At 41.8% G+C, this 25,602-nt stretch overlaps 1 protein-coding gene across 16 annotated transcripts in view; it reads right to left on the bottom strand.

Moving 5' to 3' along the window:
* The window catches only part of exoc6 (exocyst complex component 6), a 281,622-nt gene that overhangs the window by 176,830 nt on the left and 79,190 nt on the right, over window positions 1–25,602 (bottom strand). For 11 of the 16 annotated variants that reach the window (XR_011592777.1, XR_011592770.1, XR_011592771.1 and 8 more), the window contains 6 exons: window positions 19,905–20,109; window positions 14,649–14,840; window positions 13,953–14,021; window positions 6,652–6,735; window positions 6,503–6,549; window positions 4,843–4,963 (listed from right to left, as the gene is read on the bottom strand). Coding sequence is in view for 7 of the 16 variants with exons in the window: in XM_070876819.1 (XP_070732920.1) it covers window positions 4,843–4,963; window positions 6,503–6,549; window positions 6,652–6,735; window positions 13,953–14,021; window positions 14,649–14,840; window positions 19,905–20,109 (718 nt within the window). In the remaining 9 variants the exon portion in view is untranslated. The remainder of the gene's footprint in view (window positions 1–4,842; window positions 4,964–6,502; window positions 6,550–6,651; window positions 6,736–13,952; window positions 14,022–14,648; window positions 14,841–19,904; window positions 20,110–25,602) is intronic. The other 5 variants (XR_011592774.1, XM_070876820.1, XM_070876817.1 and 2 more) reach the window with 2 other exon arrangements.

The raw sequence follows: 25,602 nt of genomic DNA, 5'->3' as shown, positions 1-25,602 counted from the left end.
TGAGGGTACAGAACAAGAACCAGTACAACCAGTTGCGGACGATCCAGACTGGATGATGGCAGCGATGACTGAAATGTCTGCAGGGGAGAGCTTCCAATTTAATGTTTATGAGCCCCCATCAAGGGGCATCAGAGTTTCAACCCCTAGCATAGGTCTTGGTTCCACCTTCCATGGTTTCGCTTCCGATGTTGCGGGTCCCAGTGGTGCTGCTGGTATAATGCAGCATTCTACAGTCAGTGCACTACTGTCATAGCCTGCGCCTCCCTCTCGCATAGGTTCTGGTTCCACCTACTATGGTTTTGATTCCGACACTTCGGGTCCAGTGTTGCTGCTGATATCATGGAGCAGTTTACACCCATTAGTCCAACATCCCAGCCCACGGCTCGCACTCGAGTGCTGTCGTCTGGAACACCAAGCGTCCTACTGTTCCAGCCCGAGCCTCTCCCTCCAGTTCAGCCATCTGGAACAGAGCGTCCCACAGTCCCAGCCTGCGCCTCCCTGTGTAGTGGTGCCGCTTGCAAACCGAGCATCCCACCATCCGTGCCCGTGCCTCCCAGTGTAGTGATGCCACGAGGCAGACCCAGGCAGAGGAGAAGGAGATTGGAGACACGCTCTCCTGAGATGCAGCGTGCAACAGATGCGGCTCAGGTTGTGGCATTGGGTATGGAGACCAATGAGCTTACCCGATCACTCATCAGTGGCGTTAATGCAGTAGGTGAAGAGTTGACGGTCCCGACGGGAGAAATAGCAGTAATGACACGGGAACTTAGGGAGGGAATGTCCGAGGGAGTGCGATCGATGGTACAGGCCATCAGGGAGGGCATGCAAATTACGGCACAGGCCATCAGGGAGGGCATGCAAGTGTCGGCACAGGCCGTCAGGGAGGACCTGGTTGAGGTAGCTGCTGCAATAAGGGCACACAGCCCAGCCAATCAAATGACACCCCCATGAGGAAGTGAACATTCACTGAGATATGGATGAGACATGGTTGCAGCCTTTCTTTGCTGCTTTTGTTCTTGTTCTTGATGTAGCTGTAGTAGTGTTTTTCAAATTGAAATTGTTTTGTAACTTTACAACTTATAAGGGATCTTATGGTTTTTAAGTGATCTTAGTGTAAATGCTCTCACATTTTTTTGTATCTTATTTAATTTTGCACCTAAAAAGTGATCCTGAAGTTTAAGTGTTCTTCAGAGTGTAAGATTTTTCACAATGAAACTGTTTTGTAAGTTTTGTAATTTTACAACATATAAGTGATCTCGGGGTTTTCAAGTGATCTTATAGTGTAAATGCTCTCACATTCTGTAAATTATTTAATTTTGTATCTAAAAAGTGATCTTGAAGTGTAAGTGATCTTAGAGTGTAAAATTTTTCACATAGAAAGTGTTTTGTAACTTTACAAGTTTTTAAGTAATCTTAAAGTTTTTAAGTGATCTTCAAGAGTCATATTAAAAAGTATAGTTTGATACAACAAATATTTTATTAGAGCGACGTTAACTTTTCAATAAAATATTTTTTCATTAAAACGGTTTCATGTTCCATTAACACAACACAACGTAGGAACAACTGCAAAGAATAAACATGTCCATATGCAAAAGTGGTCGCAGAGCCCTCAGGCATCAGTAGTTGAAGCGTTCACGGATGAGCTGCTGGCGCAAGTCTCGAGTAATCGTTAAAGGGGCACGATGGACGGCCCTCCTCCGACCTCGTGCTCTGGCATGCTTTCCTGATTGTCGTTATCATCCACATCCTGGTCTTCCGTAATACTATCATCATGCACTGGACCCTCACGTCGGTCTTCGGGTTCCACTACCAGCTCCTGCTGCCTCATGATGGCTAAGTTATGAAGCATGCAGCACACAACAGTGAAGTGACCGACAATCTGAGGAGAATATTGCAACTGTCCTCCGGAATGGTCCAGGCATCGGAATCGCTGTTTCAATATGCCAATGGTCCTCTCAATGATGCTGCGCGTCGCAATGTGCGCCATGTTGTATTGACGGTCAGCTTCTGTCCGTGTCACACGTAGGGGCGTCATGAGCCAGGTGGTCAGGCTGTACCCTTTGTCTCCCAGTAGCCAGCTCTGCCCTTCTGGCTGCTGCTCAAACATGTCAGATAGAACGCTGTCACGTAGGATGAACGCATTGTGGGTGCTGCCAGGGTATCTCGCATCGACTGACATGATGCGCTGCTTGTCGTCACACACGAGCTGCACATTGATAGAGTGGAAACCTTTCCTATTTCGGTACTGCTCAGATTCCTCCACGGGTGCTCGCAAGGCTATGTGGGTACAATCAATGCAGCCCTGTACCTTTGGGAAGCCGGCAATCCTGAAGAAGCCCACAGCCCTCTCATGGATCGCTTGTACGGTCATTGGGAAATTGATGAAGTCATTCCTTCGCGCATAAAGTGCAGCTGTGACCTGGTAAACGCAGGCATGTATTGCACGTTGAGAGATGGCACACACATCTCCAATTGTAGCCTGAAACGATCCCGAGGCATAGAAAGAAAGTGCAGCTGTTACCTTCACTTCAACAGACAAGGCAGTTGTCGTCCTGCTTCTGGGCTGCAAATCTGCTCTCACCATATCACAGATCTCAGTGACAAATTCTCTGCGAAAATGCAGCCTTTTCACACAATCAGCATCGCTCATGTCCAGGTACGAGCGCCTGGTTCGATACTGTCGACGTGGGTAAGGTCTCCTGCCCATCAACCTACGGGCTACGACGTTCCTGGTGCGGTGAGCTCTAATCAATTCTCTCCTATGCAGTGAATTGATGGCAAACCATTGCATAATATGTGGTGTTGACAATGCAGCACCCATTCTGCAAATTTAAGTATAAAACTGTCTATGTGGCTGCCTCTCCCTGTCCAAATGGTCTCAGTCCCCCTCACATCTCGAAGGCTGCTGCTGTATCTTTGGCTGCCGGCCAGCCACTGACGCCGCCCCTAAAGCGTGGCCGAATGGCCTCAAGAACCTTAATGAGCTGCGTGTGTCCTGCGTTGATTCTTCGGCTGCCGGCCAGCCACTGACGCCGCTGATATCTCATGGCCGAATGGCCTCGGGTCCGTCCGGTGCTGCTTCTTCGCGGCCAGCCACGAAGAGAATGAAGGCCTGCCTCAAGCACTGCAGCTCAGCTCGAAGCTTGCTGCCGCTGCTGTCGAGACACTAACGCCACACCGCTGCCTGTCTCAAACATGAAAGGCCTGCCTCAAGCACTGCAGCTCAGCTCGAAGGCTGCTTACTGCCTGCCGTCAAGACACTGACGCCACACCGCTGCCTGAAAGGCCTGCCTGAAGCACTTTCACACAGGTTAGGAACATGGTTTATTTAATCTTTTCTTTGCTTATAAATTTTTATTCAGGTTGGATTTATTTGTATAATATTTGTATAAGTATAACTAAGGATTGATTGTACAATTTAATGACTTCCCTTCCCCCTCCTCTCCTCCCCCACCTCGTTCCCTACACCTAATTTGTAACCTGCGCCTGATTTTTTAAAGTGTAGACAAGGTTTTTTCAAGCGTACAAAAATCTGCACTTACTCCATTCTAAGTTAGTTTGGAGTACGTTTTCACTCACGAAACTTTGAAATCAGGCGTCAGTGGCCGGACACGCCCCCTTTTGAAAAAAAAATTCTGTTCCAAAGTGAAACTGTTCTACCTGACTAGAACTGCAGGAAATTAAATGTGGAGAATTCCGATTTCTAAGATACTCCGTTCTACACCAGTTGCTCCTAAAAATCAGGAACAAATCATGTGGAAACTTGGGGCCCTTAAATTGGCGCACAAGGATAACACTGCTGGTTTCACTGATGGGGTGTATTTTGAAGACAGAGCATTTAGAATTATAATTAGGAACTATTTCCTGTTGGTGCTTTCAATACTGAACTATTCAATCTGATCTAATGAAGAGGTCAGTTGAGACTAATGAGGACAGATTGCAACAATAACAGCAGATTAACTCTGCATATTCTAAACTCCTGGACTAAAAGCATGTTTGGAAGGCTCAGTCAGTTGTAAATCACCAAAGGATTATGCAAATAGCCCACGGCTGTGGCTCAAAGCCCAATTCTGCTGAGATAAACAAAAGCTTGGCAGGCCCTCTCCCAAATTTAAGTAACTTTTAATTACAAAAAAAGTCAAAGAAAGGAGGTGTAACCATTCATCACTTTGACACATACCTGTCAATGAACATGAGGAACTTGTACCTTGATAGAGTGCTACCAATGGCAGACACACAGCCCTCCCATAGTTAACAGCAATCACAAATATGAGGGGTAATCTCCGGAGTTCCAATAGCAACACAAACCCAGATTTGTCTCGATCTCATGGTGTAACGTCAGATTTCATGTCTCCTGTTCAGCCCACTAAACACGTGGAGGAGGTTCTTTAAGTCTTTTCATTTGCAACATGGCACTATTCCACTTCACGGCACAAGCATGAATGACACAGAGAACCCCCTCCGCATTATTTCTAGCTACTGCTAAATCAAACTATGTTTAAATATTCGACTTCAAGGTACATAACCACCACCTTTCATCTTAGACACTGCATGCTGGCTCATTTATGGCAAACAGGTTTACATTATTCAAAGAAAACTGTAACTTTCTGTAGAGACTTTTGACACATGCAGTTATGAAAATTACTGATATGTTCAAGTCCACATTGAAAAACACCCAACCGACATGAATTTGGAGCAGCATCACAAACTAAACAGGTGAAAGAGACGTGAAGGCCAAGGTGTCAATTTGCATGCCTCTCTCCTACTACCCTGACTTATAAATGTAAAAATGTCAATTTTTACCATAAAAGTTCTTAAAAACACTGCAATTTGGCAACTTACTGAATGGGTTCTTAAGACAGCAATAATTTTTGAAAGTGCCATGTTCCATAGCTCATCAGTAAATGCTCTGGTCACCAACCCTTGTGTTGCATGTAATATGTGATCTTCCACCACAAAAAATCTAAAATCAGAGAACCAAAAGATTTAAATACTAAAAAGCATAGTACTCCATTACAAAATCAAAAACTGCACATTTATAATATGTAAGCTATTAGCATAGAACCATAGAAATTTACAGGCCACTCGGCCCATCGTGTCCGTGCTGGCCGACAAAGAGCTATCCAGCCTCATCCCACTTTCCAGCTCTTGGTCCGTACCCTTGTGGGTTATTGCACTTCAAGTGCATATCCAAGTACTTTTGAAATGCTATGAGGGTTTCTGCCTCTACCACCCTTTCAGGCAGCGAGTTCCAGACCCCCACCACTCTCTGGGTGAAAACATTTCTCATCAAATCCCCTCTAAACCTCCTACCAATCTATGGTTATTGACCCCTCTGCTCTGGGAAATAGGTCTTTCAATTTTATACACCTCAATTAGGTCTTCCCTCAGCCTCCTCTGTTCCAAAGATAACAATCACAGCCTATCCAATCTTTCCTCGTAGCTAAAATTCTCCAGTCCAGGCAACATCCTCGTAAATCTCCTCCGTACCCTCCAAGTGCAATCACATCTTTCCTGTAATGTGGTGACCAGAACTGCACGCAGTACTCTAGCTGTGGCCTAACTAGTGCTTTATACAGTTCATGCATAACCTCCCTGCTCTTATATTCTATGCCTCAGCTAATAAAGGCAAGTATCCTGTATGCCTTCTTAACCACCTTATCTATTTTATATATAATTTTTATATTTACATATTTTATATGCAATTTATAAAAGCGTCAGACTTTTTCTTTCAGCAGTTTATCTGAGAAGGCTAGTTCAGTACTATTGAAAGAATGCTGAAAGAATGGAATATATTTGCACACCAGCCTATTGCCATACAGAAAATGTTCTACATAAGCTGTATTTGCAAAGAAAGAAAGGAGAAAGAAAAAACTTGCATTAATATAGCATCTTCTACAACCTCAGAACATCTCAAAGCACTTTATAGCCAATGAAGTACTTTTTGAAGTGCAGTCACTGTTGGAATGAAGGGAAATTTGTACACTGCAAGTTCCCACAAACAGCAATGACCAGATAATCTGTTTCAGGAATGATAGTTGAGGGAAAATATTGGCCAGGACACCGGGCAGAACTCCCTTGCTCTTTTTCGATAATGTTATGCAATCTTTTACACCCACCCGAGGGGGCAGACGGGGCTTAGGTTTAACATCTCGTCTGAAAGAAGGCACCTCCATCAGTGCAGCACTCCCTTTAGTAGTGCTCTGAAGTGTCAATCTGAATTATGTGCTCAAGTATCTGGAGTGGGAAATGAATGCATAACCTTCTGACTTGGAGGCGAGAGTGCTACCACTGTGCAGTTCTGCTATACCAGCTTTCGCCTCTACTATAAAATTAGCCCTAGTTACATTATGTAGTTACGACAATAGCGATATCTACCTCCAAACAACCGCGCTCACAAAAGCTGCAGCTGTTTTAAAGTTGCAAAGCATCACTACTTTTTGGGACACACTTCCCCAACATAACTGTGCTAATAAGCCTTCATCAGGACACAAGAGCTTACCCAACAATCTGGTTAAAATATTTTCTGTAGCCTTCAACAGTTTCATGCTAGTATGAAAGGAGAAAAAAGAGAGAGAAATTTATTAGATGATCACAAACATATGAAACACAAGACAATGTGCAACAGTTAACCATCATCGTGAACATTACCATGTTTGACTGTGGCTGTAATACCAATCCTGCTTGTTTCCTTCGTTGTTTTCTGTAATAGTTTTCAAAGGTTTCTCGATCACCCTACAACAAAACAAAAGTTGCAAATTGCCGATCCAATTGAATTTCAAAACAGTTTCACGTATTTAATTGCGGTTTCATGATATTTATCTATAATTTTGTTTCTATTGTTAAAATAAAGCAAGAGACTATTTTCCACTAATCTGTTGCTAGCTTTGGTGAAAGAAAAGACACCAATAAAATGTTAAGATTACTGTCAGATAAAATTGTAATGTATTTTTTAACATTTCTTTCTAGGTTGCCTAGTAAATAGCTCAATTGGCTGGTACATGAGGACCTTATTGCACCAAACTCAGATCTGCCAAAACTGAATGTATTGAAGCCCTCCCATGCTCCTGCGTGCAATACTGTGTTCATATTTTGCCATTATGTTTATTAAAAATAAAAAAAGACTTGCATTTATGCGCTTTTCACAAGTACCGGACGTCCCACAGTGCTTTATAGCCAATTAAGTACTTCTTTTTGAAGTGTAGTCACTGTTGTAATGTGGGAAACACAGAAGCCAATTTGCACTCAGCTAGCTCCCACAAACAGCAATGTGATGATGACCAGATCATCAGTTTTTTAAAAATCTTATGTTGATTCAAGGATAAATATTGGCCAGGACACCGGGGATAACTCCCCTGCTCTTCTTCGAAATAGTGCCATGGGATCTTTTACGTCCACCTGAGAGAGCTGACCATTACACCAATAATGCCACTGGGTCTGACTCTTTCAATTCCATGGGCCTGATGGATCTGTTCTCAACACTGTTCCCTCATAGCTAACAGGCATCGTCTCAGTTATGCTTCTGAGGGAGTAGCCAGCTGAAATGCACAGAGTGTGAGCTTTGCAAACTCTGCCCTGTTGAGTCGTGAAACATTAATTGGGGTCCTAGGTATGCCATAGGATCCCAATCTGCATTATAAAAAGGGCCTACTGCCTAACTAAGGCGGTAGCTCCAGTCGGCCAGCAGCAGATACTTGGGAAGATGGTGTGTGCCACATCGTTGGTGGGAACAGAACACGAAGCCATTTTCAGGGTGCTAATCTTTTTAAAAATTAATTCCAGGATGTGGCCGTTGCTGGCAAGGTCAGCATTTATTGCCCATCCCCAATTGCCCGTGAGAAGGTGGTGGTGCGTCGCCTTCTTGAACTGCTTTAGTCCTTGTGGTGAAGGAACTCTCAGTGCTGTTTCGGAGGGAGTTCCAGGATTTTGAACCCAGCAACGATATATTTCCAAGTCAGGATGATGTGCAACTTGGATGGGAACTTGCAGGTGATTGTGCTCCCATGCGCCTGCTGCCCTTGTTCTTTTAGTTGGTAGAGGTCGCGGGTGTGGGAGATGCTGCTGAAGTAGCCTTGGCAAGTTGCTGCATTGCATCTTGTCGATGATGCACACTGCATGGTGATGGAGGGAGTGAATGTTGAAGGTGCTGGATGGGGTGCCAATCAACAGGCTGCTTTGTCCTGGATGGCGTCGAGCTGCTTGAGTGTTGTTGGAGCTGCACTCATCCAGGCAAGTGGAGAGTATTCCATTAAGCTCCTGACTGGTGCCTTGTAAATGGTGGATAGGCTTTGGGGAGTCAGGAGGTGAGACACTTGCCACAGAATACCCAGCCTTTGACCTGCTCTTGTTGCCACGGTATTTATGTGGCTGGTCCAGTTAAGTATCTGGTCACTGGTGACACACCCACCACCCCCCCCACCCCCACCCCCACCCCCAGGATGTTGATGGTGGGGGATTCAGTGATGGTACATAAGAACATAAGAAATAGGAGCAAGAGTTAGGCCACTTGGTCCCTCAAGCATGCTCTGCCATTTAATATCATGGCTGATCTGATCATGGACTCCGCTCCACTTCCCTGCCCACTCCCCATAACCCTTTATTTCCTTATGCTCAAATATCTGTCTATCTCCGCTTTAAATATATTCAATGACCCAGCCTCCACAGCTCTCTGAGGCAGACAATTCCATAGATTTACAACCCTCAGAAAAGAGATTCCTCCTCATCTCAGTTTTAAATGGGTGTCCTCTAAGACTATGTCCCCTAGTTTTAGTTTCCCGACTGCAAATATTCTCTCTGCATCCACCTTGTCTAGCCCCCTCATTATCTTATATGTTTCGATAAGATCATCTCTCATTCTGCTGAACTCCAATGTGTATAGGCCCAACCTATCTTCATAAGTCAACCCCCTCATCTCTGGGAACAACCTAGTGAACCTTCTCTGAACAGACTCCAATGCAAGTATATACTTCCTTAAATACGGAGACCAAAACTGTATGCAGTACTCCAGGTGTGGCCTCACCAATACCCTGTACAGTTGTAGCAGGACTTCTGTGCTTTTATAATCTATCCCCCTAATAAAGGCCAACATCCCATTTGCCTTCCTGATTACTTGCTGTACCTGCATACTAACTTTTTGTGTTTCATGCACAAGGACCCCCAAGTCCCTCTGTACTGCAGCACTTTGCAATTTTTCTCCACTTAAATTATAATTTGCCTTTCTATTTTTTCTGCCAAAGTCGATAACCTCATATTTTTCCACATTATACTCCATCTGCCAAATTTTTGCCCACTCACTTAGCCTGTCTATATCCCTTTGCAGATTTTGTGTCCCCGCCTCAGAATTTGCTTTCCCACCCATTTTTGTATCATCAGAAAACTTGGCTACATTACACTCGGTCCCTTCATCCAAGTTATTAATATAGATTGTAAATAGTTGAGGACCCAGCACCGATCCCTGCGCCACCCGACTTGTCACTGTTAGCCTTGTATATCAAGTTCATTGCCTGAAGTGCGACAGACATTAACATTTTTATACAAATAGCTAGCAATTAGTGCTGCTGCTACTACAAGTAACGAAATGATTCATAATCAATTATTATAAGAAAATATAGAATCATATAATGATAAAGCACAGGAGGAGCCCATTCGGCCAGTCATGCCTGCTCTTACAAAGAGCTATCCAATTAGTCCCACTGCCCTGCTTTTTTCCCCATAGTCCTGCAATTTTTCCGTTTCAATCCAGTTCCCTTTTGAAAGTTACTATTGAATCTGCTTCCACCACCCTTGCAGGCAGTGCATTCTAAATCATAACAACACATTGTGTAAAGTTTTTTCGCCCTCATATCGCCTCTGGTTCTTTTACCAATTACCTTAAATCTGTGTCCTTTGATTACTGACCCTTCTGCCACTGGAAACAGTTTCTCTTTACTTACTCCACCAAAACCTTTCATATTGTGAACACCTCCATCAAATCTCTCCATAACCTTCTCTGCTCCAAGAAGAGCAACCCCAGTTTCTCTAGTCTCACCAGGTAACTGAGGTCTTTCATCTCTGATACCATTCTACTAAATCTCCTCTGCACCTTCTCCAAGGCCATGACATCCTTCCAAAAATGTGCTTCCCAGAATTGGCCACAATATTCCAACTGGAACCTAATCAGTATTTTTTTTTAAATAAAGGGTTAGCATAACCTCCTTGCTTTTGTACTCCAAGGCTCTATTTGTGAAGTCAAGGATCCCATATGCCTTTTTAACAGCCTTCACCACTTGTCCTGCCACCTTCAAAGACTGACGGTCCATGTCACTTGCAAACTTTGCAATTATGCCCTGTGTACCCAAGTCCAGGAGACACCACTGCATACTTCTCTCCTGTTTGAAAAACAACTGTTCAGCACTACTTTCTGCTTTGTGCCCCATTACCAATGAATCCTTTGATAGCAGACAGGATCAACTTTCACCATCCAAGCCCAGGATGCCAAGGCCAATTGCAGCACCCCTACCATTACTCTGGCTGAGATCAACCAACCCAAAACAGACTGCAGATCAAACCTGGAATCTTCCTGATGTAACAACTTGTATTTATAGAGTGCCTTTAACGTAGTGAAACATCCCAAGGCACTTCACAGGAGTATTGAGACCAAAAATTTGACACCAAGCCACACAAGGAGAAATTAAGGCAGGTGACCAAAAGCTTGGCCAAAGTGGTAGTTTTCAAGGTATTTCTTGAAGGAGGAGAGAGGTAGAGATGGAGATGGAGAGGTTTAGGCAGGGATTTCCAGAGCTTGGGGCCTAGGCAACAGAAGGCACGGCCATCAATGGTTGAGCGATTATAATCAGGGATGCTCAAGAGTGCAGAATTAGAGGAGCGCAGACATCTCGGGGGGGGGGGGGGGGGGGGGGGGCTGTGGGAGATTACAGAGATAGGAAGGGGCGAGGCCATGGAGGGATTTGAAAATAAGGATGTGAATTTTGAAATCGAAGCGTTGCTTAACCGGGAGCAAATGTAGGTCAGCGAGCACAGGGGTGATGGGTGAACGGGACTATATGCATTTTTGATAGCAGTTAGACCATATTAATGCTGATTCATAAACAAAGTTAAATCTATGCAAATCAGAGTCATGAAATGTATTACATAGAAAGCCTCGCCATATCGGTTTGATGGGTGATGAGGTGCTTGAGGGCCTCATTCTGTCATTCTATAAGAGAACCACTCTGGGAGAAACCATCTGCCTGCTTGAAACTATTTGTTCTATACTACTCTTGACTCATCCTTCCCATGAATGCAACACAATTTTCCTGCAAGCTGAACAAAGCAGCTTAGCATTATATGTTTTGATTTTACTGTGGAGGTTATTGCCAGGTCAGAGCTGTTTTGGCCTATTACTTAATTCTTTAAGAACCCAATATTAATGCTGCAGAGATAATAGGCTTTTCAAAAATAAGTGCAGCATGTCCATTTTAGAAGTGCTGTTTTTTGTTTAAAAAAACATGCTGAAGAACAGTCTGCCCATTATGAAACAGCATCTACATTTTTCTTTAAGCACAGCTACTCAGAGTTTGGGATTTGGACATATAATTGATACATTGTGTAGTGGCAGCCATACATGCAAAGCACAAAGCATTATGCATTTCAGGAAGGCACATATCAGGCTATCTTTTTGGAGACAGGTTCTGGATGGTAAAACTTTGTTTCTCCATTCATTACAGGTGTGCAGATATTATGTTGCGGTAGCTGTTTGCCAATGGCACTGACAAATAATATACGTTGTCACAGAATATAGTTATAGCCAAATAAAATAAGAATCCAAAATCTTTGAACTATTTAGAGCGGAACAAAATGTATCAATGATAAAGTCTGTACAATAACTTTCACTGCATAACATCACAACCAGCAATCAGTAGCAGTAAAGACCCATGGAAAAAAAATGGAGCACAGGCAGCTAGTTCTGTGACAATACATTATAGACATATATTGAGCTATGGAACACAAGAAAAATAGGCACACCATGATTGAATAGCATCTTAGAACTTCCAACACTTTGCAAAACAGACATTCTATTAACATCCAGTGAAGGTCATGTATTGCTGTCATGGTGGAATGTATTGACAAATGATTTCCTTTGTGCAATACTATAATGTAAAAATATCAAGTTTTCAAAAAGTAAAAGTCTCAAGACCACCACCTCATTCCAAAAAAAGCAATTTGTCTTACAAATGAACTCTCAAGGTTATGCATGGTCTATTTTGTTTCTGGTGATGTGAATAATCAAAATGTTATCAACACGAGCCCAATAGTTGTAGAGCATCAGTGGAAATTAATTTTCAATTTGATGAGGAAATACTGAATTTCATTTCATCACAAGTTTATACCCATGACTGACATGCTAGGTTAGATCATAAGGAACCCACAGTGATGTTTTCTACATGTTCTCAAAGACAACACTCAACATTTGCCTACTTCACAGCTGTTTAGATTCTTTAACTTTAGGACATATAAATGCGTCTTTGATCTTACATCAGATTGGTTTAGCTAATTTATTGATAAATTAAATTAAATGATTGTGAATTATGTAATTTTTGAGTTTTTAAAAAAATGTTGTTGAAACCATTCTTTTGAACATTAACAGCTTCAGTTACGGAGAAATTTGGCAGATAAATTTCCAGAAAGAATTTCAAGTAACGTGTAGGAAAATGGTAATACAGCATCATCCAGCAGCAGAGCTGGTAATTACAGTGACAGGAAGCAGTTTAGATAGGGCTTTTCCATAAAAAGTGTGGACATAGAAATTTATAATAGAAGTTGTTGACACGAAATGTGACAACAGGAAGTAAGGTTTTGCAGACAAAAAGTGCATGCAAATGCAGGATGTTTATTATGATATATAGATATTTCAGATATGCGCCTCTCAACTGGTATGAAGTGGTACACTCCATATACAAAACATATTGGGCCAGAAATTGCGATCGGAAGCTTTCAGCGATGCCTCTGACTGCGGAAAAAATTATGAAAATACCTGGTGGTCCCGGAGGAACAAACACTTCCATTCAGAGGCCTAAATGCACAGCCCAGCGCAGAGGCCCATGCATTCCAGGAGCGTATGCGCATCTTGGGATTATGCGGGCCTGGACCACCAATGAAAATGTAATATTCCCATTGATAGTAATGGTGAGTTCCGTTTGTATGGACCTTCCATTACTATGAATGGGAATACCACCAAAAATACAGAAATTTTAAAAACACTTCACTTATTTAAAATTAATAGAAATTGAATTAAATTTAATGTTTTAGAAAAACATTTATTTTTTGAATTAAAAAAAAAATCTATGTTTTCTTACCTTGATGGTCAGGGTTTTTAACATAAAAATTAGTCATGTCATTTATTTTTTTAAATCTTTTAAAACTCTTACTCTGGTAAAAGTTTTAAGGGCATTCGCTGGGCAGGATTTGGGCAAATAGTCCCAATCTCTGCCCGTGAAGATCTTTCTCCCAAGGATGCGTGCTATCGGCCAAAATAAATTTTGACAGATCGCAAGTGCCAGGTTTAGGTGCATGCGCAGTGCACGCCTAAACCCGCACTTGGAGAGGCCGCAATTTACAGCCCATTAAACTATATAATTCTAAGCAAAAGGAAAATAAATCCATCACAAACCTGGTTATATCTTAAAGCAAGAACTTTAACTATGTGGACATAGTTATGGGGATGATTTTAGAGTATTCTTTTTATTCAGAATCTTGGCCTCAATTTTCAAACAATTATGTTTAAAAACAGCGCTTGCTACTCAAGCTAAAACCAGTTTTCCTCTCTACTTCATAAACAAGTATTTCTATAAATCTTTTAAAATCTCTTAAATAGTCCTATCTGGCAAGCATAATCAATATCCTTTTCTGTACAATGTGAAAATGTATAATCAACTTTAAACACAGAAATACTGAAAAGTTTGGTAAACACTTACCAAAATGGTGTATATATGCAGACATCTGTAAACAGGAGAGAAATCCACTAGATCCTGGGCAGTGAGAACCTGCAGAGTATGTGCATTATATTGTGTATGCCAGAGCATTTAACCATCAACCAAATATCTAGCTGCACTCACAGTTATTCTACAATGTAAAGTAACATGTCAAGCTTTAATTCTCAACTGTGAAAATGTTGAGCACACTTCTCAAGATCTTTCACATTTGTACCTTCAACGTGTACAGAAAAATCAGTACTTAGCTCCTAATGGGAAATGTTCCCCATGTGAGTTCCAGACACAAACTCACCCTTCAGATAATCAAACTTTGTTAACTTTCTGCCAGTGTACTACTCAGTTCATCACATAAAAGCAGTGATTCATGCTAGGCAGGACAAATTAAAATAGTTTTATAAATTCCTGCTAAAACCATGCTTCCCGCTGTTTGATCATAGATAAGCATTTAAAGTATTTCAGATTAACCTACAGCTCAGGCTGCCCACTGAACCTGCCAGTTGAGAATAGCTATCACAAGTTTTTACACTGAGCATTTCATACTTTTATAACATTTAAACTAATACAGAATGTAAAGTAATAGAAAGACACACCAATTGGTGAAAAATGCAACTTTTGATCATCACAATTTAGTAATGCCCATGTTTATCCACTGTCGGAATAAGGAACTATCAAAATTACCTCCTCTTCATATTCTTCTTCCTCATCCTGTAATTGTTCTGATGTTACTTCATCCACGTGCTCAGGAACCGTACCATTGGCAACACGCCACTTCCTTTCATCGCTGGTATTGGTTTGCTTCTTTACAATACTATTGAACGTTCTCTGCTGTTGAGACTGTGGATCATCAATACCAAGCCAATTGGGAATATTCTAAACACAGACTTGTTTTGGTGAACTAGTTCATTTGTTCAGTTAAATGTCTATATTTTAAAAAGTTTTCTGCATATTCTTAAGAGGTTTATGTACCCGACACCATAACATTACAGGTGATTCTAAATTATCCACACTTAAAATTCATAGAGATTACAGAATGGCAATATGATGCATCATATATCTCAACCTAACTTTTATAAAGAATTAACTTTGCGATATCAATACTACCAATCTAGACGGACGTATTACATTACAGAACATAATTTACTAATATAAAGCAGGAGTCGAAAACTTCTATATTTATATTACTTTGGGAAAAGTACTCTCCTGTCCCTTAGAATAACTGCTTTTAAAAATTGTTTCTCTCCAAAAATTGTTTGAAGGGCCGAATGGCCTACTCCTGCACCTATTTTCTATGTTTCTGTGTTTCCTCCTTAACAGTAAAGATTAGCATCTATTCCAGCCCAAAAGCACCTTGGCGGGTCTATAATCTGAAAAAGACATATCTAACAAATTTATCTCAAGCCAGCTATTCGAAGTGAACAAGGATCAGCAGTGAAGGATCGAAGTGAACAAAGACAGAAAGGAGATGAGGAAAAGTGGAGGGCAGAGAAACCCAAGGCAAAGAACAAAAAGGGCCACTGTACAGCAAAATTCTAAAAGGACAAAGGGTGTTAAAAAAACAAGCCTGAAGGCTTTGTGTCTTAATGCAAGGAGTATCCGCAATAAGGTGGATGAATTAACTGTGCAAATAGATGTTAACAAATATGATGTGATTGGGATTACGGAGACGTGGCTCCAGGATGATCAGAGCTGGGGACTCAACATCCAGGGGTATTCAACATTCAGGAAAGATAGAATAAAAAGAAAAGGAGGTGGGGTAGCATTGCTGGTTAAGGAGCAAATTAAGGCAATAGTTCGGAAGGACATTAGCTTGGATGATGTGGAATCTATCTGGGTAGAGCTGCAGAATACCAAAGGGCAAAAAACGTTAGTGGGAGTTGTGTACAGACCTCCAAACAGTAGTAGTGATGTTGGGGAGGGCATCAAACATGAAATTAGGGGTGCGTGCAATAAAGGTGCAGCAGTTATAATGGGTGACTTTAATATGCACATAGATTGGGTTAACCAAACTGGAAGCAATACGGTGGAGGAGGATTTCCTGGAGTGCATAAGGGATGGTTTTTTAGACCAATATGTCGAGGAACCAACTCGGGGGGAGGCCATCTTAGACTGGGTGTTGTGTAATGAGAGAGGATTAATTAGCAATCTCGTTGTGCGAGGCCCCTTGGGGAAGAGTGACCATAATATGGTGGAATTCTGCATTAGGATGGAGAATGAAACAGTTAATTCAGAGACCATGGTCCAGAACTTAAAGGGTAACTTTGAAGGTATGAGGAGTGAATTGGTTAGGATAGATTGGCGAATGATACTAAAGAGGTTGACTGTGGATGGGCAATGGCAAACATTTAGAGACCGCATGAATGAACTACAACAATTGTACATTCCTGTCTGGCATAAAAATAAAAAAGGGAAGGTGGCTCAACCGTGGCTATCAAGCGAAATCAGGGATAGCATTAAAGCCAAGGAAATGGCATACAAATTGGCCAGAAATAGCAGCGAACCCGGGGACTGGGAGAAATTTAGAACTCAGCAGAGGAGGACAAAGGGTTTGATTAGGGCAGGGAAAATGGAGTACGAGAAGAAGCTTGCAGGGAACATTAAGAAGGATTGCAAAAGTTTCTATAGATATGTAAAGAGAAAAAGGTTAGTAAAGACAAACGTAGGTCCCCTGCAGTCAGAATCAGGGGAAGTCATAACAGGGTACAAAAAAATGGCGGACCAATTGAACAAGTACTTTGGTTCGGTATTCACTGAGGAGGACACAAACAACCTTCCGGATATAAAAGGGTTCGGAGGGTCTAGTAAGGAGGAGGAACTGAGGGAAATCCTTATTAGTTGGGAAATTGTGTTGGGGAAATTGATGGGATTGAAGGCCGATAAATCCCCAGGGCCTGATGGACTGCATCCCAGAGTACTTAAGGAGGTGGCCTTGGAAATAGCGGATGCATTGACAGTCATTTTCCAACATTCCATTGACTCTGGATCAGTTCCTACAGAGTGGAGGGTAGCCAATGTAACCCCACTTTTTAAAAAAGGAGGGAGAGAGAAAACAGGGAATTATAGACCGGTCAGCCTGACATCGGTAGTGGGTAAAATGATGGAATCAATTATTAAGGATGTCATAGCAGTGCATTTGGAAAGAGGTAATATGATAGGTCCAAGTCAGCATGGATTTGTGAAAGGGAAATCATGCTTGACAAATCTTCTGGAATTTTTTGAGAATGTTTCCAGTAGAGTGGACAAGGGAGAACCAGTTGATGTGGTATATTTGGACTTTCAGAAGGCTTTCGACAAGGTCTCACACAAGAGATTAATGTGCAAAGTTAAAGCACATGGGATTGGGGGTAGTGTGCTGACATGGATTGAGAACTGGTTGTCAGACAGGAAGCAAAGAGTAGGAGTAAATGGGGACTTTTCAGAATGGCAGGCAGTGACTAGTGGGGTACCGCAAGGTTCTGTGCTGGGGCCCCAGCTGTTTACACTGTACATTAATGATTTAGACGAGGGGACTAAATGTAGTATCTCCAAATTTGCGGATGACACTAAGTTGGGTGGCAGTGTGAGCTGCGAGGAGGATGCTATGAGGCTGTAGAGCGACTTGGATAGGTTAGGTGAGTGGGCAAATGCATGGCAGATGAAGTATAATGTGGATAAATGTGAGGTTATCCACTTTGGTGGTAAAAACAGAGAGACAGACTATTATCTGAATGGTGACAGATTAGGAAAAGGGGAGGTGCAAAGAGACCTGGGTGTCATGGTACATCAGTCATTGAAGGTTGGCATGCAGGTACAGCAGGCGGTTAAGAAAGCAAATGGCATGTTGGCCTTCATAGCGAGGGGATTTGAGTACAGGGGCAGGGAGGTGTTGCTACAATTGTACAGGGCCGTGGTGAGGCCACACCTGGAGTATTGTGTACAGCTTTGGTCTCCTAACCTGAGGAAGGACATTCTTGCTATTGAGGGAGTGCAGCGAAGGTTCACCAGACTGATTCCCGGGATGGCGGGACTGACCTATCAAGAAAGACTGGATCAACTGGGCTTGTATTCACTGGAGTTCAGAAGAATGAGAGGGGACCTCATAGAAACGTTTAACATTCTGACGGGGTTAGACAGGTTAGATGCAGGAAGAATGTTCCCAATGTTGGGGAAGTCCAGAACCAGGGGACACAGTCTAAGGATAAGGGGGAAGCCATTTAGGACCGAGATGAGGAGGAATTTCTTCACCCAGAGAGTGGTGAACCTGTGGAATTCTCTACTACAGAAAGTTGTTGAGGCCAATTCACTAAATATATTCAAAAAGGAGTTAGATGAAGTCCTTACTACTAGGGGAATCAAGGGGTATGGTGAGAAAGCAGGAATGGGGTACTGAAGTTGCATGTTCAGCCATGAACTCATTGAATGGCGGTGCAGGCTAGAAGGGCCGAATGGCCTACTCCTGCACCTATTTTCTATGTTTCTATGTTTCTCCCAAACCTGAATGCCGATTCAGTGCTAAAGGTAACTCAGAAATCTAGTACAATTCATGACTTGAGTATGAAGCTTCTAAATTGTTTTCTAGCACTTGGATCATCAATCAAGACTGGAATGGATGTGAATCTCCAAATACCTCAATGATAAAATGCTTGAAAAAGTCCCCAAAATGCATCTAAGTAAATATTTTCTAATAAGAAGAAACCCAATTTACCAGGATTCCATGAAGTTGTATTTTGGCTGGAATTGTTGTTGTCATGTATGCAACCTTCATACAACTGTAACCTTCATGTAACCACACTGTACACTGTATACATGTCCTGGAAATGCACACCTTGACCACAGGGGGTGAACTTGTGGGAGACACTCCTCACCTGGGCACTCAGGTATTTAAAGGGAGGTCCCACACAGGGTTATCACTTCTTGGTCCTGGGAATAAAGAAAGGTCACGGAGTGACCGTGTCTGCAGTACATGCTTCGTGTGATTCAGTAGCAAAGTGTAGGGACACTACAGTTGTGCACCTCTTCACTCCTGGGAGGAGATGTATACATCTTTCTTTAGAGAGGGGTATTCTCCACTGAAAACATTTGACCTGATCTCTTTAAAAAGATTAGCAAATTTGAAAAGTTTTCGGCGATTTAATGATTTCATTTTTTTTTAAAACAATGATCAAATTCCTCTCTCCAGTTAGGTGCCACAATTTCCTCAGTTAAGAAGGGGATAGATGACTGTATATAGAAATCTTCAAGGAGCATAAATGCCCTGCTTTTATCTAACCATCAGAAAACAGCCTTCAGTGTTACAAAAAAGCATTGTCCAGTTTTCTATTAATCCCACAGATAACTTGTTGAAAATACCAAAACTTATCCTCTCTGAAAACCCAAATGGAAAACTGGGATTTGAGCTTCGGTCTCCTAGCTCCAAATCAACATTCCACTACAAAGTTTGCCAACATTTGGTCTTTACTTCTCGGTCACTAATTTTCTCCCCTTCCCGTGTGAAAGCTTGGATAAGATCAATGGATGTTGGCATTCTTTGGACACCTCACCCAGCTGGCCAGTTTCATGTGTGAACCTAGACAGTGAGTATCAGCAGACTATCAAATCATGAGGACGGTCCTGTTCTCACTGGTTATCCAATTGTTCTTGCCAATAAGAGTCAATGGATAATGATGTAGAGCGGGAAGGCTGGACAACTTTTCTTCTCTCGTTCTTGAACACCTAAGCCAACTGTTGTGACCCCACCTTGGCTGAAATTGACTAACAACACAAACCAGGGAATCCAACTGTCATGATCTGTCTGACTCGGCATATCTCTACGAGTTACATTTACCCACTAAATTGCATTGTCTGAATTCTAATGAACTAATTTTAATTTAAAAAATACCTTATATATGCAGCCACTGTGAAAAAAAAATAGCAAAAATTAGACGTTACTAGTATATTTAAAAAGTGGTATTTTCTCACTTGTTTCATGGCCATTTCTCCTATTTTATCAGAATGTTTCCGAATACTTTCTAAAAAATCTTTCAAATCTGACATTGAAATTTCCTTGATCTCTTCTCGCAGCCTGGGAATATTTTCAGTCATGATCTGACAGAAACGGTACTGATAAACTTGGGGAAGATAGGTATTTTCTAGAAGTTCCATAGTTTTCAAAGCAGAATAATATCTGAAAGAAAACCAAATATATGCATCAGTTTGCATCAATTCATACTCATTACACCAAATAGGATTTCTATAGAAATCCAATCAGTAAAAACAAATGAAATTAAAAATCACGTCTTTGGGCCACTGCACTGTTCATGGGTTCAATGATTACATAATACAATAAAATTCCAAGCATCAGTCCCTCTAGCATGCCCATCAACTATCCCCCATTAGCAAAGATATCTGTCATTTAAAGAATATCAATAACCATGAATTCTTTCAGATGCAAGGAACTTGTTTATTTTCCTTTTGAAATCCTTTAAAGTTTTTGCTCAACTAAATACAATGGTAATTTGTTCCATATGCTGATCATCCTTTTCCCAAAAGAAATTCTGTCTGAATTGCCTATTTATTTCAGTTTACCTCATCTTGAATCTATGCCCATGGTTCTAGAATTTTGTAACTCTTTGCAACTCATCGGAAAATTCTAAAAACTCATATCAAATTTCTCTTCACTTTTCTCTTAAGACAGAAATCCTCGAGAACATGTTAATAACTGAACCCTCCAAGTTCTGTATGTACATATGTACTACATGAAGAACAAAATATCTGATCACACTGACAGAAAAATTTGTAAAATGGAAACTATCATGGCAACGTAGTCCAGTTTTGTAAATTTTCACATTTTCAAAAAAGTATATTCATCCCCCACTTTTTACATTTCTATCTCAATGAGAAAATATTGTAAATAACATTTTTTGATTCATGTTCCAGCTGTCATAATTTCTATCTAACATTCCACAATGGAAAAAAAAAATCTACCCAAACTATAAATACATATGAAAAGATATAGTATTTATACAAAGCTCAAAATATAACATATTGTCTTATTTTTTTTCTTTCTATTATGCCTGAAAATACACACCACACTTTAATCTATATGTTGGTCTTTATATTAGGGAAACATCTGGAAAAGGTTTTTCTTTTTTTAAAGTTGCTGGCAAAAATGTTGATTAAAATCTTTTATCTTCAATGCTAAAGGAATGATATTATGTAAGCAATGTGCCACAATCAGGTTATCCAGTAAAGCTCATGTGTTACCAGTATGGCACTTTTGAACAGCTTGGGCTCACTTATAATCATAGCAACCCTTATGATATGATGATTATAAGCTGAGGCTTTGAGCTCAAATGAAGAACTTTTATCCCTGATGACACTGGATCTAGTGCAGTTTATTTTGTCTAATACCAATACAGCATGGTACATTTGTTAGGTTATGCCCTTATCACATTTTGAAAAGAGCAATGCCCAAAATGCACCCCATAATGCAGTTTCAAGATAAATTCATAATAGCATCAAAGTCATATAAACCGTTTTATTCAAATTATACTTATCAGCTTATCTCTGCACTGTTAGATCATCTGGAAAGCCCTGACTTCGAGATCAACATTCATACATAATCCATCTCAAATCCATTCTGCAACCCCTCTCTAATTATATCTGTCTGTAGAACAAGACCTTGGCCTTTTAACATCTGTTCTCATAAAATATTGAGGCCTTTTTAATTTGCAGGTCAACCGCAGGTCAAGGTTTAAAATAAATATTGCACTTTTTAAACCAAAATAAAATGTACAACCTGGCATGAAGTTATCAGCTCAAGCAATATCATAATAAAATAACACCCTTCACAAATGTTTATAAATGCTATTGGCAGCAACAAATTTATCACAATCATTTTATCTACAAAAGCTATGAAGCATAATTTATGTAAATGCTCAATAGAATCGCGGTGATTTGTGTGCAGCTTTTACCCATTAACCAAACCCGTTTGTCATTGCACATGCATATTATTCTGCATATTAAGGTTGTACATTTTACAACAAAGGAAAATATGACAGTAGTTAATAGGCCTTACTTGAATTATTAAAAAAGATTCTCTAGTTTTAACATAAAGCCAAAGCAAAAATTGTTTCCCAATCGGTCCTGCTGTTAAATGGAATTTAGAATTGGTATTTTAACAAAAGATATTCTCTGCTTACTTTTGAAGCAGTCCTCTTCAAATAGGATTTATCATTTTGGAAAAGTTAGGTTATTGCCCGAAGCTGTTCAGCAGCATCACCAGTTATGAATAATTTATATATTGTATCATAAGCCATTAACCCAAGTGACTCCCTAACCCAATTTTACTAAATCCTTATGTCAGCCTCAATGATTTTTTAATGACAGACAAGTTTATATATTACCCACTTAAAGGTTTTATTTTTACTAATTGCACTTCATTAAATACAAGTTCATAATAGGCTTTCATTGAGCTAAAAGTTTTATAAAATCATTGAATGCTATCCCCCAAAAAATGGTCAATGTAAAACAGTAAGAATAGAATTCTATGAAGTACTACTACAGGTTGAACCTCCCTTACCTGGCACCCTCAGGAGCTGGCCAGTGTCGAATGAGGGATGGTCATCAGCCCGAGGGGGGCGGGGGGGTGAGGTCAGCGGCCCGAGCAGGCCCAAAGGCGGGCCGAGAGAAGTGACAGTGGGATCAGCTAACCGTGCACAGAAAAGGGACTAAACCTGGAACCTCCCTAGTCTACTACTTACTCCATGTTGTGCACTTACCAACCGATCCAGTGGGGAAAATCACATTAGTTTTTTTATTTATTGCATGTGTGTTGGTGTTTGAAGCAATTAACTTATGTTAGCTTGGCCTAGTGGCAACACTCTTATCTCAGAGGAAGGATTTTGACCGGCCGCGTTCTGCGGAATGATGCCGGACGAGGGGTGGTGCCGGACGAGGTAGTCCCGAAAAGAGACGTTCAACCTGTAGTATTGGTTTATATTCTGTCCTCCAAAATTCCTACGCCAATACTTCATTACTCTACAACCTTCCTACTCTCGTGCCGCTGTTCCTGACTTGACTCCCTTTTACACAAGCCTGCAGCTTCCCTATGTGCCTCTCTTGGCATTCTCCGAAGAGCCCATCGGCGCTGTCTCCTCACGAGCAGCAACCCCAACTGTCCCATCCTAATCTTTCACAGACCTTACAACCCAGCTTGCCATGGGAGGACTAACCTTGCAAATCTCCTCCTCATCCCTCCAAGCAATGATTGTTTGTATTCTGGCAGTAGATCAGCCATCACAGATGATCTCAAAATCTCCTTGCAGAATGTCCGTTCACTTTCAAACAAGGCCCTTGCCATCCATAACCTTATCATGGATGACTGCATTGACATCATGGCACTAAAGGAAACTTGACTGAGGGATAATGACAAACTACCTTTAATCGAAGCCTCCCCTCCCGGCTATACCTTCCACCACTTGCCCCGCCCAGACTACCATGGTAGCAGTATAGCTCTCATCACTAAATCATACCTTGGTCTGTCCCCCTACTCCTCCGGCACTCTCATCTTTTGAACAGATCGCCTTATTCCATCCCTCATTCAAAATTCTCATTCTCTACCGCTCACCCAAATATGATAAAACCTTTATCACGGATAAATCCTCACTACTTTCCTCCCTCAGCCTCTGCACCGAGCGCCTTCTCATCCTCGGTGACTTCAACCTCCATCTCAATTCATCATGCTCTCCCTCCAGAGTTCACTATCCCCCTGTCCTCCCTTAAATCGCTCCCTCCATGTAAATTCCTCAACCCATATTCACAGCCACCCCCTTGACCTTGCAATTTCTCGTGGCCTCGCTATTCCTACCGTATCAATAATGATAAAGCCATCTCTGACCGTATCTCTCTCGAATCGCATCCCCATTCCCAAATCCAAACCTACTTCTTTCTGCCTCTGGAAAAACTCTCCAAACTCTCTTACAACTGCACTTATCAACTCAAAACTGTCCAACCTTTGGCCTTCTTTTGACAATGACATTTCTGCAGCCACCGATCTGCTCAACACCTTTGACGACCTATTCCCTTTTAAAAAGATTACTCTCTCCCATGCTGGCCGTTCTCCCTGGTACAGCCCTCATCTTTGCTCCCTCAAGTCAAAAGAGCACAGACTTGAACGGATGTGGCAGACAATTGGGTTCACCACCAGATCTGGCTCGAACACATAAAATACTATCGGTTTCTATTCTTGTCTACAAAAACTGGTCACTATTCCAGGATCATTCTGGACTTCAAAAATAACCCCAGGCTACTATTCTCTGCTGCTAACCATCTCCTTAAACCCATGTCCACTGTCTCCACCACACTCACCTCCAACAACAAGTGTGAGGAGCTCATGGACTTTTGTCTCAAAGATTGAGATCATCCAATCAGCTGCCTCAGAGTTCCCTTCCTTCACCTAGCCCACAAGGCCAAACTTCATCTGAGGCTCCCACCTACCCTAGCCTCTTATCTTTCTCTAGTTTCTCTTTGATCTCCCCTCTTGATCTCTCCAAACACATCTTGTCCACGAGACCCACTTCCTGCTCTTTTGATCCTATTCCTACTAAACTGCTGACCACCCAAGTTCCTTTTTTGGCTTCCATGTTAGCCGACATTGTTAACGGTTCTCTCTCCTCAGGTTCCCTTCTCCTTCAAATCTGCTGTCATCACCCCCTCCTCAAAAAAAAAACCCTGACCCCACTTTGCTTGTTTGTTATCACCCCATCTCCAACCTCCCTTTCCTGTCCAAAGTACTTGAACGTGTTGACACTGCCCAAATCCATGGCCATCTTTCCATGAATTCAATGTTTGAATCCCTTCAATCTGTTTTCACCCCTGCCACAGTACCGAAACAGCTCTCATCAAGGTCACAAATTACATCCTTTGGTGACTGTGTCAAAGGTAAACTATCCCTCCTCGTCCTTCTGGATCTGTCTGCAGCCTTTGACACGGTTGACCACTCCATCCTCCTCCAAAGCCTCTCCACCAATGTCCAGCGAGATGGGACTGCACTCGCCTGGTTCCATTCTTATCTATCTAATCGTAGCCAGAAAATCCCCGCAATGGCTTCTCTTCCCACTCATGTATCGTTACCTCTGGTGCCCCCCAAGGATCTGTCCTTGTCCCCCTCTTATTTCTCATCTATATGCTGCCTCTTGGCGATATCATCTGAAAACAGAGAGAGTCAGTTTCCATATGTTCGCTGACGACACCCAGCTCTACCTCTCCACCACTTCTCTCGACCCCTGCTTGGTGTCTAAATTGTCAGCTTGTCAGACAGACCGGAGGAGCAGAAATTTTCTCCAGTTAAATATTGGGAAGACCAAAGCCATTATCTTTGGTCCCCGCCACAAACCGCGTTCCCTAGCGCTGACTCCATCTCTCTCCCTAGCATCAATCTGAGGGTGAACACGACTGCTCGCAACCTAGGCGTCATATTTGACCCTGAAATGAGTTTCCAGCCACATATCCGCGGCATAACTAAAACCACCTTTTTCTACCTCCGTAACATTGCCCGCCTCCGCCTCAGCTCTTCTGCTGCTGAAACCCTCATTCATGCCTTTGTTACCTCTGGACTTGACTACTCCAACTCACTCCTGGCCGGCCTCCCACATTCTACACTACATAAACTTGAGGT

Source organism: Pristiophorus japonicus, chromosome 3, assembly GCF_044704955.1.
Source record: "Pristiophorus japonicus isolate sPriJap1 chromosome 3, sPriJap1.hap1, whole genome shotgun sequence".
Lineage (NCBI taxonomy): Eukaryota > Metazoa > Chordata > Chondrichthyes > Pristiophoridae > Pristiophorus > Pristiophorus japonicus.
The sequence above is the reverse complement of the archived record's forward strand: the minus strand, read 5'-3'. Positions and strand labels throughout refer to the sequence as shown.